At 32.8% G+C, this 18,152-nt stretch overlaps 1 protein-coding gene across 1 annotated transcript; it reads left to right on the plus strand.

The window, feature by feature from the left end:
* Positions 1-13,138: 13,138 nt before the first annotated feature.
* LOC149578600 (ENTH/VHS protein) lies at positions 13,139-16,313 on the plus strand. The gene is made up of 3 exons (XM_089830135.1): positions 13,139-13,667; positions 13,779-14,689; positions 14,948-16,313. Exons 1-3 carry the CDS (start codon positions 13,491-13,493, stop codon positions 15,924-15,926), a joined length of 2,067 nt encoding a protein of 688 aa, XP_089686261.1. The 5' UTR covers positions 13,139-13,490; the 3' UTR covers positions 15,927-16,313.
* The last annotated feature ends 1,839 nt before the right edge of the window (positions 16,314-18,152 follow it).

Consider the following 18,152-nt stretch of genomic DNA (forward strand, 5'->3'; position numbering starts at 1 on the left):
ATAGTGTGATCCCTCATGATCTACACCTTGAGGAGGAGGTAGTCACTCTATAATGGTCCTCATCATCTGCCTTAGGTCAACCTCCTCTGAATCAGCCTGATGCTCACTATGGTGCTCTTCCCTGTCCTCGACCTAAACAAGGACTTCATGGGAAGACTCATGCACACTAGCATCCCTATCTCGCCCATGACCTCTGCCATGACCTGAGCTACAACCTCTTACTGATGATCTCGTCCCATATACCATCCTACAATAATATCCAAGAACAATGAGATGTTTTAATAACCATAAGAACATTCTACTATAATGCATACACATAAGAAATATGTTTTGAATACAATACAAGATTCCAATTTAGTTTTACCTAATTTCTAGGTTTAAGTACATTTTGGCTTGAAGTTAAAGTGTTTCAAGTTTGTAATAAATACATATAACAATCTACGTTTTGTTTTAGTTAACTAGTTATCAACTAGTGGTGTTCCAATATACCCAGAGCTTCCAATGTAGAAACTTGGGCTCTGATACCATATGTAATGCCTCGCCACGAAACCCAAAAAAAATTAACCTAAAGTTTTACTAAGTTTGCCAAACATTTTTTTTTAAAGATAATAAAAAACAATAGATATAATATAGTGGAAGCAATAACATACACACATACATAAGCAACACATAAACAAATTACATCTCTTAAGGGTCCCATGATGCTTAATCACATTTAAGTTTGAATTAATATTAAATCCAATATATAACAAATCTTTATCAAGAATAACTACATGTACAAATCCATTTAAATAATATACAATTATCTTGAATACCACTTAGAAATAATCATAATGCACAATTATGCATTGTACAAGTCATGGGGTTTGAAAGGCTGAAAGAATATACATCATAAAATATATTACATCATCTCATAAGATCTATGAAATCAAATACAATGCAATAGAGTATAACCATCCATCATAGTACACAAGGATAGAATGAAAGGTAATACAGAACTAGAAACTCCAGCAATGACATCAAACTGTTGGATCTCAATGGTAAAAGAAAATGCATTATCACCCAACCTCGTGGAACCTAAATGGTCCACTCCCACCGCACTAAGGAGATAGTCTCAAGTCCCAAACATGATAACAATCCCAAAAGTCAAATCCAACATCTAGGCCAAGGAAAACTTGAAAGCAATCTATCTCAAAGGTACCAAGACATAAATGACAAACAATAACTCTTATTAATTCATTTTACTCTCATTTAATGAAATGTTATCACTTATTAAAATAACTTACAATGGGTTACCTAGGGAGCCTCTTTAGGACTCTGTCCTCCATTGCAAGCCACTTCCCAACATGACATACAGATAACCTACCCTAAGCTCAGTAAAAGAAGAAAGTCTCATACGACCATAAGCCACACATCAATTCTTAAACAAGCAACTCGAAAGCACTAAAATATCACTGATCACAATTCACATAATTCACTCATACAATCATCCAAAAGGGATTGATCCAAAGCAAATACACATATTGACAACCATGACATCACCAAATCAATAACTCCTGGCCTCTAGTAGACATCCTAAAACTGGTCAACACTCTAAGTCAACCCCAAACCCAACACACAAGAAAACATACAACTGGTAGTGTAGTTTCATAATTTCTGTTTGGTTTTGAAAACATACAATTGATTTAACAACAAAGTTCAAGTTTATATTTTGCTGTAACTTTTCAACTTTAATAAAGTTTACATATTTCCCATATAACTGAACCCATTTTAACAAATCAACGATTATTTAATTAAATCAATATTAGATTTAAAATAAATAATTCAAATAAAATCTTGTTAGTCTAAAACATAAAACCATTTCCTAAACCTATAATTAAATAACGATCATTAATAGCCATAGTCATTAAAATAATAATATAATATAATAATAATTTTTATTTAAATTCATTAAATAATATCTAATATTAATTTGATTAATAAAATATAATTTAAAACATTATTAATTACATTAAATAACATAACAATTTAAAACTATATTAAAATATATTTATTAATTATTAAAATCTTAATACAATTTTTTAAAAACTAAAAATAATAATTTAAATACGTGTTTAAAGGCTCATCAACTTGAAGGACTGTCGCAACAATCTACAACCACAATAGAGTACTGATGTGTCAGCAACATCCATGTTGTTGCCGCATCAGTTCTATTGTGTGCGCATCAATTTATCTCGTCGATGGGAGAGAAGAGGAGGGGAGGTGGGATGTGGTGGCCCACCTCCCACTCACATTTTTTATATTATATAAAAACAAAAAAACTCGCCCCCCATTCAAATGCAATTTTGATTTTTTTAATAAATTTATATAATATATAATTTTATAATTATATATATTACACATATTTTTTGACTTTTCCCAAATTAAATCTGATAGAAGAAATACAGACAATAACACAAATTTGTATAAAAACAATATGGATTTCTTTTACAAAACCTTATTCGTATCTAAATACGATTCTCTAAAATTTTACGAGGGTTTCCAATTATCAAATCCTATATAGATAATCCCAAATGAAGAACAATTAAAATTTACAACAAGGGTTTCAACCCAATTTAAAACTCTAAAAATATATTTATCCACACACGAAGAAGACATAAATTTGAAGAACAGAAAACTGTTGTGCAAATAAATCCACAAGATTCTACCTAAATTTGGTGCTAATATGACAAACACACGAAGCACACAAGTAATCACCTTTCTTCTGAAACCCTTCTTCTCAGAAATTGCTCCTCCAAATCCTGGTAATCAAGAAATGAACTTTAAATCTCTAATAAAGAGTTCTCCCCCAATTTAGGGCTTTGATCGTGCAATCACTCGAAAACCCTTCATACTTTATTATTTTATTATATTTTAATTTTCCATGTGCAACCTTTTTTGTAGTTTAATTAAAATATATTTATTAAATTAATTGCTTTCTTTCTTTCTTTAATTCTCAAGACGTTTTAATAAAATATTTATTATTTAAAAAAAAAATTTGATAGGCAATCGACCAAATCCTATGTTACTTATTATTCATTTTATTATTATTGTTAGATTAATTATAATTATTTGTTAATCTTGAGTAGATTCGAACTCAAGACCTCCCTGATGAGAGGCTTGCAATTTACTGTTGCATTGTAGGCTCTTGCCTAAAATATATATTACTTTAACTAATAATGATATTTAGAGTTTATTTTAAAAATAAGACTCCTAAATATTTTATTATTAAATTAAATAAATATGATTACACCAAATTAAAATTTTAACTACATCTTTAAATGTAATTCTTTTATTTAATTAATTTCTCAATTAATTAAATATAATAAATATGATATTTTCTTTATAAAATTTCCATTAAATTAAATCATTAAATACTCTTTTAAATCGATTTAATTATAACAAAAAATCACCAAATATCCACAAGACGAACTACGAAAACCCATTATAAAGTATAGAAAATTAGATAACATCCATTGTACATGTTGTAGGTTATGCAAGAATAGATACAAGTACATCAAAATACAAGATAACATGATAACACACATATACATCACTTGAATAGAAGTCTCCAAGATAGGAATAAAAATGATGATAGTACAACTCCATCAATGAGCATCCAACATCTGTCAAACTAAGGGGGACCCAAATGGTAAGAAGACACTACCTCCCAATCGTTTGGTTACCTAGTCAGACTTCCACTCCCACCATGCAAGGAATATAATGAACGATCCACAAAAAGATAATCAAACCATAAAATAATCCTAGGCAAGGAATTATTGATGGCCAATTCTACCTCGAGGGTAACACAAACTACTCAAGAAGAAAAGATAATCAAAATCGAAAGGACACTCAATCCAAAACCAACACCACATTCCAAGGTCAACATTAAGATACCAAGTATAATACAGTATCAAATCAAGATAAAATCAATGAAAGGTATCCAACTTAAGTCAAAGACCACATGTCCAAGAACAATAATCAACATATAACAACCGTCATCAATAAAAGTAAATCACCAACAATAAGTACAACACCAATAAATAGATGACACTCATCAATAAAAGTCAATTGTCAACAATAAATGACATCCAATCAATAAGTACCAACTCACAATAAGTACACCATCAAAAGTAATATCCAACAAGTACAACACTAGAGGCAAATGTAAAAAAACCACAAAGGAGACTCAAGTTACATATTAGGGAGTGTCATCACATGATCAAACTAATTGAGTTGCCCTAGACTGGTCTCTCACTAGACCCTGAACCCTCAAGTGTTAAGTTACCTTTGACTGGTCACTTTGGACCTTGGATCATCAATGTAACACAAGTGAAACTAGAATACCCTCTCATGAAGACAAGGAATAACATGTCATTTCTCTCACTAGGTATCATCACATTCCCATCCTTAGCCTATACAAGTGCTCAAGGCATGGGCGAGGCAATATCTCTAACTTATCTTTTTAGCATGTGTCTAAATATTTTAAATTACTATGGTATCACTTGTTACACAACTTACAATGAGTTACCTTGACAACCACTTTGGGCCCCGACCCCTTTTGCAAGCCACTCCTATAGACATGCACCTAGGCTACCTTCCCAAAACTCACAAACCACAATTGTGTCTCATACCACAAAAGTAATACTGATTGAGTTTGGTTCCTTAATAGGCAACCCAAAAATAACATTGATTCTCAAAACCCAAGTTCTCATAAATGCTCATCAAAAGAAAGCTTATAAAATAAATCTCAATTTGAATCATAAAATACATCATGACATCCAATCAAATAATCATAAAAGAAATCTAAAAAATGCCTCTGGTGCACATCCTAACTTGGCCAACTAAACAACCCATAAAGAAAAACATCATGAAAATAAACATCACAAGACTATAAATAGAATATAAGAAAACACCTAATTTTTAGCTGTATGATTTAATTCCATCAATAAGTTTTACTTTTCAAAATCAACAACGTAATTCTTTATCCAAAAGTTAATACAATAAATTAATAAGCATTCTGCAAGCACCCAAGAAGACACAAAGTAGACAAATCTTTCAATAAAATTCTATAATGGGTTTTCAAACCCTACCTCAAAACCACAACTAAAATATGAAATAATTTATGAATGCATGCAAATCCAAACCCTTTGAAACTTTCAACAATTCTTTTGATCCAATTCTAAATTTTGCTCCCCAAAACCTATATGTCTCTCCAATGAACTACCAACCCCCTTATAAAGAACCATAACCCTAACTAGGGTTTCTATTCTCCAATATTTTAAAAGACACTAAATTCATTAAATAGTACTTACTTTTGTTATTTATTCCTTTCATGCACACTTAGGGCCCGTTTGGTTGCTGGAATACAACCGGAATAGGAATAGGAAATTAGAATATGATTTGTATTCTTTGTTTGGTGCGTGGAATAGGAATAGGGAATAGGAGTACGTATTCTCATTTTAGCCCCAAAATGAGCTTTTGTCCATTCCAAAAAATACCTGTAATTGGAATTGCTATTCTTGCATTCATTTTCGCTTTCTCAAATTTGATTAAATTTTCAAATCCGTTTTGACCTGGGGTGAGCGCGGGAACTTTGTTTTCAATATTTTCAAATATTTCAGCTATTTTCCAATGGCGCCGATTGCATCTTCAAAATATTTTCAAACGGCGCCGATTGTAAGTTAACCCTATTCCAATTTAAGCTTGCATAACCAAACAAGGGATAAACGAAGATTGGATTGCATTTTTCCATTCCTATTCTTCATTTTCCATTCTCATTCAAATTTTCTATTCTAATTCTCAATTCCTATGCTCGCAACCAAACGGGCCCTTAAAGAACCTTTCAATTAAATTTTTCTTTTGTTTTCTTTTCCTCCACTTTACTAATTAGTGCAAGCACTATTTAATGCATAGTTTATTATTTAAATTAATGATAATAATTAAAGCTCATTATTAAATGCAACTCTAGTTTAATTATTATTAATTAATGCCAATAAGCATTCTAGAATGATAGAATGGGGGAGTGGGATGGTGTGAGCGTGTTAATGTTAACTTTTATTCTTCTAGGTTAAATTTGACAACCATCTACATGCCAAAAGTTTAAATCTTATTATAAATAGAATATACTTTTAAAAATAATTTAATAAATACCATATTAAATATCTATTTAAATTATAATATTTGGAGATATAAATCATCTATTTTTAAAGAAATTTAAAATAAAAAACTTAAGTTAGTAAAAAACTAAATAAAACTAAATAAATGGAGATAAAGGATATATACATAATTTTAGATGTAGTAAATTAAATTATAATTATTTTGTAGTGGATGTCTATCGGCATTTCTTTAGATAGATTTATTTAAGATATCTATACTAGTTAAATAGTTATAATAAAACAATATCAAATCTTTAATCATTTAATCCATTAATTCATTTTTTAATACAACTTCTTAAATTAGACTTTTAAATTAAATCTTTTAAATTGAAGCACATATTTAATTAATTATGAATTAATTAAATATCTCCATATTTTAATTCCTCTTTAATCAAATTTTCAAATTAGACTTCTAAATTAAAGCACATATTTAAATAGTTTTTAATTAAGTAAATGTTCTCATATTTTAATATTGTTTTTTTTAATCAAATAATATTTAATAATTCTCAATATTATATGATTGTCCCAAATATTACAATTAAATCATTTACCAAATAAATCACATAGCTAAATCCACATAAAAACAACATTACCAAAACTGACTAAAACTCGAAATTAAACAACAAAGGCAAAGATAAACTCATGCATTTAAAAAGGGTGGAAAGTCAGATACATGTCCTCCTTCTCAGGACAAGTAATTAGGCTATTACTAGGATTGGACTTGGACATTATCTCCCCATTCTTACCATCGAGTTATTGCGATAGGGCACACTCATCTTGTCGATTCAGGGAAGTCAACGCCTAGTACCTGTAAATCTATATAAAAGATGAGCATATACATATACGTATATATATACGTATATATATATATACGTATATATATACGTATATGTATATGCTCTAAAAGATGAGCATATACATATACGTATATATATACGTATATATATATACGTATATATATATATATACGTACGTATATATATATACATACGTACGTATATATATACGTACGTATATATATATACGTATATATATATGTATATATATATACGTATATATATATACGTACGTATATATATACGTACGTATATATATATACGTATATATATACGTATATATATATACGTATATATATACGTACGTATATATATATACACACATACATATATATATATACACATACATATATATATGAATATACATACATATATATATATATATATATATATATATATGTATGTGTATATATATGTATGTGTGTGTATATATATATATGTATGTGTGTATATATATATATATATATATATATATATATATATATATATATATAAGCTAAATAAACAATGGTAGGTGACTACGACTCCCTTCCTCAACCATATTAGGCACATCAAACATAAATGTAAAATAGACACACACACACAACACATACAAGTATGGGGTAAGTATAGTAGTAAATCCTAAATATAAATAACATCATATTCTAACATGAATATCTCATCATGACGAGGACATAATAAACATTTTTCTAAGACACACCATATGACATCATCATAAAAGTATTTTCTTTAACTAACTAAGAGCAATTAAAGCATCATCTCTGCAAGTAGGAAATTGTTATAACCTCATGTAATCAATTAATCAACATATCAAAGTATTGCATTTCAAATATCAAATAAGGGCTAACACATCTATAGAAGAGTCATATAGAATTTTAACAACTAAGTCTACAATGGTAGCAAAGGAGGGGTATTACAGGAGATCTTAGCGTTGCTTTTGATCTATTTTTGGATTACTAATAGTCTAAAAAGCCTAATCATTTCTTTTTGTTCCTTCTTTGGGCCATTAACAATCCAGGAAGCATGATCCTAATTCGAATCCCTTAAGTACATACACATCCTTATGCTTGGGTTGTTTTTAATTCCCCTTTTGGGACATGGAGTTCCCTTGAGGATGAATCTTTTTGATGGATTAAATATCATGCTACACACACTTGCTAGACCACTCAATTCATATTTGATGGGTTGACTAGCATGCCACACACACTTGTTAAACCATTCAATGCCATATTTTTCAACAACACACCATTTCATGTAGTTCACAATAAGGAACACAAACCTTATTGAGCGAGTTAACTACACTTTTTAGTTTTTAGTTTTTGTCAATGAAATCTCTCTTGTTATGATTCTAGATATCATGAAGATTCAACTCTATTGGGGGCTTGGTTGTTTCTTCATCTCCTTAGTCATGATGAGATCAACTCTTTCATTTTATCTACTTTACCATGAGTATGAGGTAACTCACACTCCCGCTAAAGTGGGGGCTAAATATGCTATCTTCAAATGAAAGCACCCATCATTTATGATCTTTTACTTCTCTACCTTTAGAGAATTTATGGATCATGGATAGATTTGTACTCAATTGTCAATTACTCCCACTAAATTACTTTTCTTCCATTTTCATTTGTGCAGTTTCTAGGACCTTGGGGTTACCCCTTTCCAAATATTGGTATCGTTTGATCCAAGTCAACCTATACTGTAATAGGTCAACCAAGTTTGACCTGTACCCTGGGCATTTTGAGCCTCGAAGCTAGTTTTGTCTAAGATATTCAAATTTGGAAACTAGGTGACCCCATCGACTCGGTTTATTTTTGTGCATAAAAATTGGTATAAAAGAAAGTCTATGAACCTCATTTTTATATTTATCATCCATTAGAAATTCACAAGACATTCATTACTCACATAAGGATACTTAAGCTACAAGGTTTATTAAGGCATTTATCGAGCATTCAAGATTCAAGGATCCTTTGTGAACATTTCATCTTTAAGATCTAACATTTTGTTGGCCATCATGGAGGAGATCTAAATTATTGCATCTGTCATCATCTTCTTCTTCTTTGGTGCACATTTGTATCCATGGCTCCATGATGTGGTTTTGGTAGATCTATTGCATTTGTGGATATTTCTTACATCCTTCATTGCAAATCCAACATCTACAACATTCAAGCATTGTAAAATCCTTATCGACAAGGGTTTCATCAAGAAAGGTGAATATTTACATTTATCTTTCTTCCTTGCATGCTTTACATTTCATTTTATTTCAAGGTTAATTCCTCAATATAGGGCTTAAACAAGGAAAACCCTCCCCAATAAACAAAATCAAAATTTCTTATATGTAGGAGTGTAAGATATTAAAAATGCAACTTTGGATTTGAAAAATACTTGTTGAGGGCTTCGAGGAGAACCTGGTTCAATTTTTCTATAGTGCCCTAGGAACATGTACAAATTTCCATAAACCTTCTAGAAGGTTTGGTCGACATGTTCTTAGAGATTTGAGAAAATTAGGGTTTTCTATCATGATCGCATAATCACAATTAAAATCTCAATCATTATTTCAGATCCAAAATTTTTGGACTGAAAAAATAATCTTCTTTTGAATATTTCAAGGTAAGTTTTCCACCCTTTCTTTTATCTCTTAGTATAGACCTATTTCCATATCTTCATCAGGTAGATTGCATACATATAACACTTAGATCTATTTGACTCTTGTCATTAAATAAATTCATTTAATTTACATTCACATTAAACATCTTAAAGTTAATTAAAAGCATGGAAGAGGGTTTATCATTGACACCCCTTCATCTTAATTGGGTTTTGGTAATATAACTTGGGGTTATATTGACTTCCCCCCTCCAGTTTTACATCACATGACATTCGTCAACATCTAAGCAATCCATAATTCTACAAGCTATCTCAAGAGAAAGAAAACACGTCCAAGGTGTATTTAAGAAGCTTTTTGGTGATTTCTAGCAAGCAAGCAAGGATTTGGCTCCAAGATTTGAAGGATTCCATCCCTTCAAGATCTCTAAGTTCATCCATCCATTCAAGGAAAATATTCAATTTATTGAGTAAATTTCCTTTTTTGTGATGAGTCAGTAGAGGAGTTTCTAATTGAGTAAGAAGATCCACACATTCTTCTTTCCTCTCATTTTGATTCTAAGCAATCAAGCATACATGCATCCTTAATCTATGATTTGATGATTATAGATCCATTACATTTGTGAAGAAATCCTACATTCTACATATACATACAGATACAAGTATTCATACACCTTTGTGAATATTGTAGACCTAAATCCATCAATGAAGGTTTGACAAGCAAGGTGAACAATAGCATTCATCTTGTTTTATATTCTTTACTTATTTCATTTCAAGGTTAAATCCAAGGGGCTTGGCCACCAAAATGCACTTCTCCAAAATCCACTTCTCATCAACAATTTCCTTTTTTCTTGTGTGACAGTGCATATTCATGGACTTTCAGATTTGGAGTTGCAATTTACATCATAGATTTGTTTTCAATTTTGAACCTTTAGGTATAGGTTGAAGTCAAGCTATACCTAGAAAGTCAACCCATCCTTGGGACCCTCAGATTTTCATAGTTCACATCTTTATCCTCTTGGGCTGTAGATCCATATTTGCTTTAGGTTTTGGTACAATTTGACAACCTTTTGTTAGACTTGAACTTGCATCATCTACTAGCTCTCAAGGTGAATACACTGCCCTCTTTTTCATTTCATAGCTCTTACTTTGGTACAATGGATTAGATATCTTTATATCTCTCATTATGTATTTATTTTCTTTACTTGCATATCATTCTTCACGTCAACATAATTAAATTTTTAATGAGAAGGAGCACAAACAACACAACACAAAAAGGGACCTTAGAATTAAAATCCTTTAAAGGACTTAGATCTTGCATTGACACCCTTACATCCACTCGGGTTATGCTAATCTGGTTTAGGTTCTCTAAAGGGATCACCTTTTAGGGTCCACTTTCCTAATATATGTATGCGTGTACATACAAACATACATACATGAGTGTGTGCGCGTGCACACATACACACACACACACACATATACATACATATATATACATGTGTGTGTGTGTGTGTGTGTGTGTGTGTGTGTGTGTGTGTGTGTGTGCATATGTGTACACACACACACACATATGTTTGTATACATATACATATATAATATATGTATGTATGTATGTATATGTAGATAAACATACATACATATATATACATATACATGTGTGTGTGTGTGTGTGTGTGTGTGTGAGAGAGAGAGAGAGAGAGAGAGAGAGAGAGAGAGAGAGAGAGAGAGAGAGAGAGATTTGATGGTCTCCATTAATCAACCTTTTATATGTTACACAAAGAAATTGCTTAAGTGTGCCTTGTCAAATAGTTGGTTGCCACAAGTATCTACTTATGACACACACTTGACACGGGTTTTAATGAACTCTTGTTAGGATATTTGTGCAAATGGTTCTTCCACAATAATCAAATTAGAGTGGCACAAGAACATATCTTCTTTTCTTAACAAAGAGTTGAGTTATATCCTTATGAGATTATGATAATATGAGAAAAGAGCTAGCTAATATTACCTCTTTCCTTCATACCATTCATTGTAATTGTCCTACCTCTTTCATGCATTGTGCACTCAAGATAATCTTTGCAAATATTGCTTGTGGTGGTGGGTTGGGTCTACTACCTTTGCTTTCTATGAACTATTTTCACCCTCTTGGTAATAAACATCACTACTCCTACTATTCATTGAGTAGACTCTACCATGCATGCCTTTTGATTGTCTTCTCACCATTCCTTTAACAAATTCTTGTCTTATACTTGTCCATTGCCTATTTAAGGCTATCACTTGATCTTTATTCTCCATTATCAAATGTTGTCTTTTCAATAGTTAATTAACTGTTATATAGATTTGCCCACCTTTTGGCTTTTGAACTTGAATTCCAACATACTTTGACATTCTTTAAAGCTAGTGAAGTAACCATTCTTGTGTTATTCCTCAATAATTAGATGAGCAAAAGGTCTCCCAGATGTTGAATGTTTCAACTAAATTAGGTTTATCATTAAGGGACTAGGACAAAAATGGCACATACTCATGACCAACTACAATATGAGCAAGGAGGAGTTTCTTTGATTTATTAAGTTCCCACAAAATAGACTTCATCCCTAATATTTATTGCACAATATTTATAGGTGTTCACTTATGCACCTTATATTAATGAAACATGTATGTTAACAATGTAAAGGTTATATAGATTATCTCACAAAACCTATTAAAATACTTAGAAGCCTCTTCTCTGCACATCCTTAAAGCTTTAGATGGATCATACAAGTGTTCATATCATCTTACATTTATCTTTAATAGAAACCTACAATATGCCATAATTCTTCGCTTTCTGCAATGTACCAAGCTTGATTGAGGAGTGCTAACCTCAAACGATACCTGGATGAATCTTTCAATACCAAATAACATAAATCATAACTCCCTTGAAGCTACATGCCCTAAAATCCACAAAAGAAAACTTCAACATGATAGAGACCCAAGAAAGAATGAAACTTTTTTCCTCCCTTTTCATAGTGCGTACAACTTCACACAATCCTTGTTATGAAATACAACATATTTTTTAAAATTATAATAAAAATATTAACAACTAGATTGTCCAATTTGATGATATTCAAGATGTTGATGTATTTACAACTTTGCCATAACAAAACAAAGCCAACACTCTCTTTGGGAAATGACCTACACAATACAAATTAGCATTTGTCAATGATTGAGACCTTCCTCTCCCTACAAATTTTACAACTCTTGCAATATAGTTTCTTCGTTCTCATGTTTTTATGACATTATTATGAGGGTAAACTTTAAAAAAAAAATTGACAAATTTATATTATTTTGAAAAATAAAATAATTTCTATTATTTATTTGATGAATCTTACATTATTTAAATAATTTTAAAACTAATATTTTATAATATATGACAATTTCAAATATTTTTAAGAACTAAATTATTAGCCAAAATTTTCAAAAATTAGAGAATTGAGGAATATTAACCACTTAAAAAACCCGGATTATTATGTTCCGATCATAAAAGGTAGCTGAGCGGCAGATGCAGAAGATTACTTGATGAATCCATAAGCTCGGCATTCAATAGCTTAAACTGAAGATTTGACTCTGTCATCCTTATCCGATTCAGAAATTCGTCTCTGCTTTCGTTGTTTGCAATGAATATTATTTGTGGGGATATGGTAAGGGCATTTCTGGGTTAGTTTATCTGTGCCTCTTCGATTCTCTGGAGTTCCGATAACTTTGTGAATGTATTTCAGAATAAAAGCCAGGCGGTTATGGCTGAAGCGCACCTCACATGTTTTGACTTCAAAATTTGCGGAGCCCAGAATTAGAAGGCCCAGAATTTTTTGTGTTTTGAGAGATGGAATCAGATAGCAGGAAGCTGGGGCTGTTGATAGAGACCGCAACAAGTTCTCCCGCAAAAGAGCTTGATTCTCGTCTCATTCAATCCATCAAGAATTTAGTGCGCTCTTCGGACTCAAATGTCAGCGCCGCAGTACGCTTTCTCATGGACAGAATGAACAAAAACCATTCCCAGGTATTCTTTTAATTCAGTTATATTCTACGCATCTTGTAATTTGTTTTGGGACGCTCTCGCAAATCCCGAAATTATTCAAAGATCTAATTCGGGTCATTAATCCACCTGCAGGTGCGATTTCTGGCCTTGCTAGTAATTGACGAGTTATTCAGTCGGTCAAAGTTGTTCAGAAGCTTGTGGGTGCAGAGCTTTCCTCGATTTTTATTACTGAGCGCGGGGTTTCGCAGAGAGCATCCTCTGCCTGCTCCTGCCGACAGGGCATCCCTTCTGCGCTCGAAAACTTTGGAGTTACTCGAAAGTTGGAATGAAAAATTCGGGCAATATTACAAACAATTGCGATTAGGTTACCACTACTTAAAGAATACTCTGCATCTGCCCTTCCCCAACCCCAACCCTAACCGCAATTCAACCAGGGAGTCGGACCTAAGGGCTGCTCGCACCCAGGAACTACTAAGAAGTAAATTTGAAACCCTAAGGCAGAATTTTGAAACTTACAAATCTGAGATTCAGTCCACCATTGACGAAATTAATGAGTGCTGTGATATCCTATGCAAGAAACAAGAAGAAGAGGAGAAGGATGAGGAGCCCGAGTTGGAGGATTTCGAGTATGGATTTGCATCATCACTTAGTCTGAGAAGAATCAGGGAGGAAGCTATGAGTGCGGGAGAAATCCCTGTTGAAAGCCAAGACAATGAAGCCGTGTTTGATGTTGTCAGAGAGCTTTACAAGCTGCTGAGCACCAAACATATGATTGCGATTCAGGATTGGCTGTTTGTCCTCACGAGGGTTGATTTGGCTGATAATAGGGTGTCTGAATCTATGCTGAAAGAGGTTATTGACCTGCGCACTGTTGTGCTTTCTGCAAGAGTTAAATGTGAAAAGCTTGGTTGCCAAGCAACTTCTGAGGAGGATGAAGTCATATGGGAGGATGGACTAATTGGGAATTCTGGTAATCCGATTACAGGATCCGCATCTACGTCTGCTTTACCAGATGACAAGGTCAAAGTTCGTCAAAATGACAGGTGAGCAAAATTCTAAGGAAACACATGTTTTTATTTTAAATTATCGGTTTTAAAAGTGTGGCGATGTATAATGCAAATTTATTTGAGATTTAATATTTTCCGTACAATTTTCTTTAGAATTTCGAAAGGTGAAAAACTTCTCTTATAGAAATTAGGCAAATCTTCATATTCTGAATGATAATTTTTGAAAGAGAATATGAAATAGGGAATTGGTGAAATCAGCCGTTAATGTCTGCTGTTGTTTTTCCCTAATGACAGAGATTGTGGTTTCCAAGATGTCAAGGGTCAGACTAAGGCTCAGGTTCGATCTTTGAAAACTCAGGCAAATACTGTTCAAGGGGATTCTTCAGGAGCTTCCACTTCAATCAAGCAAAAACTTGCACAGGAAGCACCAGTTCTACCATGGGGTTCTTACCTAGATGCGTGGGGGTCCAATAGTGCTATTCCTGCAAATCAAAGAGGTTTGGAAATTGAGAGCCATTGGGGTAGAGTTGACAGGGATGCTGTTATTCCTCCTGAAATAGCTTCAGAATTTAATGTCCGGGCAGTCTATTATAATGATCAGCAGCAGGAAATTCAACCTTGTGGAGCACCTTTAAGAAAAGGAGGATTCTGTCAGAGGAGGGATCTTCGTGTTTGTCCATTGCATGGGCCTATCAGGCAGCGGGACTCCAATGGAAAACCGATTGATGAGAGACCAGATTCTTTTATTTCTCTCAAGCAGCGGGTTCCTTCACAAACAGCAGGAAATGGTGATAAAAGAAAGAGTACTGAACTAGTGTCTCAAATGGAGGATATTGATGAACTTTCATCTCAATTGAAACAAAGTATTTCAAAGGAGCAAAGTATCCGACTGATTGCAGCCCAGGCACTTGATAATGTGAGAAGTAGAGAAGGAGCAAAAGAACACAAACAGACAAAGTGCAGAGAAGCAAAGCGTGCGAAACTCATGAAAATTAGAGAACACAATGCTTCAGTTCTAAGGAACTCTTCTGTATCGTCCACTTCACAAGGTCTTGGAGAGGCAATTGGTGAAGATTTGGAAGGATGGAGTGGTAATCCCAATAACCAAAAAAGACAAAAACAATCCCTGTCATCTTTGTTGAAGAAAAAACCAACAGCAAAGGACAGACTAGCTCAAAAACTTTTGAATGCGAGAGTAAGTGATGCAACTGTCAGACAACTGACAAAAGACGAACACGCAAATTATAAGGAATCTTTTGCTAATCAGTGGTAATAATGCAGTATTCAGAGTGATCGGTTCAAAATGAATTGATTGGTTTCACTGCCATTTGGTGATGTCATTATATGGTAATCCCAATAGTTAGGAAGCAAGGTTGGTTTTGTTGTTGCAAATTGTTTTTTTCATGTAGTTGCCAATTGCCATGATGACAAGACTTATCTATGGAGTAAATCTTTAAGCATTTTCAGCCACTATACTGTCATTTGATACAGTAATTCTTTCTATTTCAGGTTAGAGTTTAGATTTATCTCAGACATGTTCTTTATTGAGAGGATTCTTTTAAGTTCATTCAAACAGCAGAAATAGTACTGGATCATTTATATTGTTCACTTGCAGATATTATTAGTCAATCAAAAAAGTCCATCCATTATTTTTAGTCAATGCCATTTCTTAGACAGGAATAAAGTGTATGGCTGGTGCAAAGACAAGGCCAGCAACAACAAATTTGTAGTATGTATCAATTCTTTAACACGGAAGCATTTTCTATATTGACTTTAATATGCAAAGAGAATGTTAATGTGTAAGAAGGGAAGACATTGTGAGCCACATACAATTAATATATATGCTAGGTATACTTGCCACTCTAAAGCTTATACATTGAAACAAAAATTAAATGTTTGTAGCTGATTCTTCCTGGTCTATAACAGAATTCATTGTTTTACGAAAGATTCATATAGCTGAGTAGAGAGAACTTGTATTCCTGCATTTTCACTGTTACAGAGTTTTGGAATGGTGTTCTTGTCCTTGTGTACAGGATTGTGACAATGCACTATAGATGCATTTGATTGCATTCCCGAACATAACCATTTTAGTTCTTGGGTTTGATTGGCAGTTGTTAAAAAGGATATGCTAAGAGTTATCAAGTAATCAGCCCTTGTCGTTTTTTCTCTTCTTTGCCTTAGTTGAAGAAAGATCAAGTTTTCGGTTATTGTTAAGTGCTGTAAGTACTGTAGCAGAGTTGCTTTTTTCTATATGAAGCAGACACATCTGTAAACTATGAGAGTAAAGTGCACAAATATATATATATATGAGCTATTATATAATAACATAATCGTTTGTTATTATATTAATTAGATAATAATCGATAGACATGTCTCTCCATGTCTCTTCCTTAATATAAATAAGAGTGATATCTCTGCTATTGGAAAATATATACCAAAAATGGCAATGCAATTACATTTGCAGCAATCTGCATAAAATCAACATGGTATCAGAGCCATGTTGTTGCAAATGTAGAAAATGATTAAAACCATGATAGAAAGATTCATTTAGAAAATAGATAACTATAAAACATCATTGCTAGTTAAAGATAGTAAAAATATGAATGCAGAATGCAGAGAAGTTTTTGAACAGAAGGCAACACTTCCATTGGCTCAAGCCCATTGAACAAAATGAAGAGGAATAAATAAATTGCAAACAAGAAACTGAAATCTACATAGGTCTGCAAACATGTCAGAGGAGACCGATTAACTTGGCATGTGAAAGGGTTTCATACTGCCATCAGCCCATTGCTATCCTACATCGATAATAAGTCCTTTTGATTCATTTACATGTTTCAAAACAAGACTTAATTGCCTTGTGTGATCGGTGAGGATTTAACAGGGCTAAATGGAACTATCTTACATCGCCTGTTGAGTTTTCTATCATTCAATCGTAATTAAGGCAGGTTTGATAACGAGTCCAATCACAAGTAAAAAAGGAAATATAGAAGGAATAGATTGTAACTATCTCCCAGGTGAATAAGGATCAGCGGATACTTTGTACACTCTGCTCCAATAAAAGTATGCAACATGGCAATGGTCAAACTAGCATTAAGTATGATGGGGATAAACCTCCATTCCCATTTAGACATAAGTGTACGTGAAGGTGGATGTAGAGGGCATGGCCCCACCTTATATTAAATGCGACGTGATGGAATATCATCAACCAAACAAGCATATTTCCATCAATTAATGGGACTAAGAATTTAATGATACCAAGGAGGGGCTTGTATAAATCCAATCTAGTTGATCTGTCCCAATAAGATAAATTTTCTTTTGAGTGAAATTTTCAATTATTCTATAGTAAATCTCTCGTATTTGTATTTAAGAGCTATGTGCCTTGATTTTTTTCTCCGAGAATGATATTGTAGGTTGAGGGAGATAGAGATTTAGAGGGAGCTTGACATTTTATTAGAGGGAATCTTGAAAGAGAGGGAGCAAATAGAGGATATGGTTCAAT

This window comes from Cupressus sempervirens, chromosome 1, assembly GCF_028749045.1.
Source record: "Cupressus sempervirens isolate cs-2001-9-10 chromosome 1, ASM2874904v1, whole genome shotgun sequence".
In the NCBI taxonomy this organism is placed as follows: domain Eukaryota; kingdom Viridiplantae; phylum Streptophyta; class Pinopsida; order Cupressales; family Cupressaceae; genus Cupressus; species Cupressus sempervirens.

Excerpts from the sequence above, each read along its gene's own strand:
- LOC149578600 (XM_089830135.1), top strand. The coding sequence starts at position 13,491 with ATGGAATCAGATAGCAGGAAGCTGGGGCTGTTGATAGAGACCGCAACA. Across the intron at positions 13,668-13,778 it reads TGAACAAAAACCATTCCCAG|GTGCGATTTCTGGCCTTGCT; the intron begins GTATTCTTTTAA and ends ATCCACCTGCAG. Across the intron at positions 14,690-14,947 it reads AAAGTTCGTCAAAATGACAG|AGATTGTGGTTTCCAAGATG; the intron begins GTGAGCAAAATT and ends CCCTAATGACAG.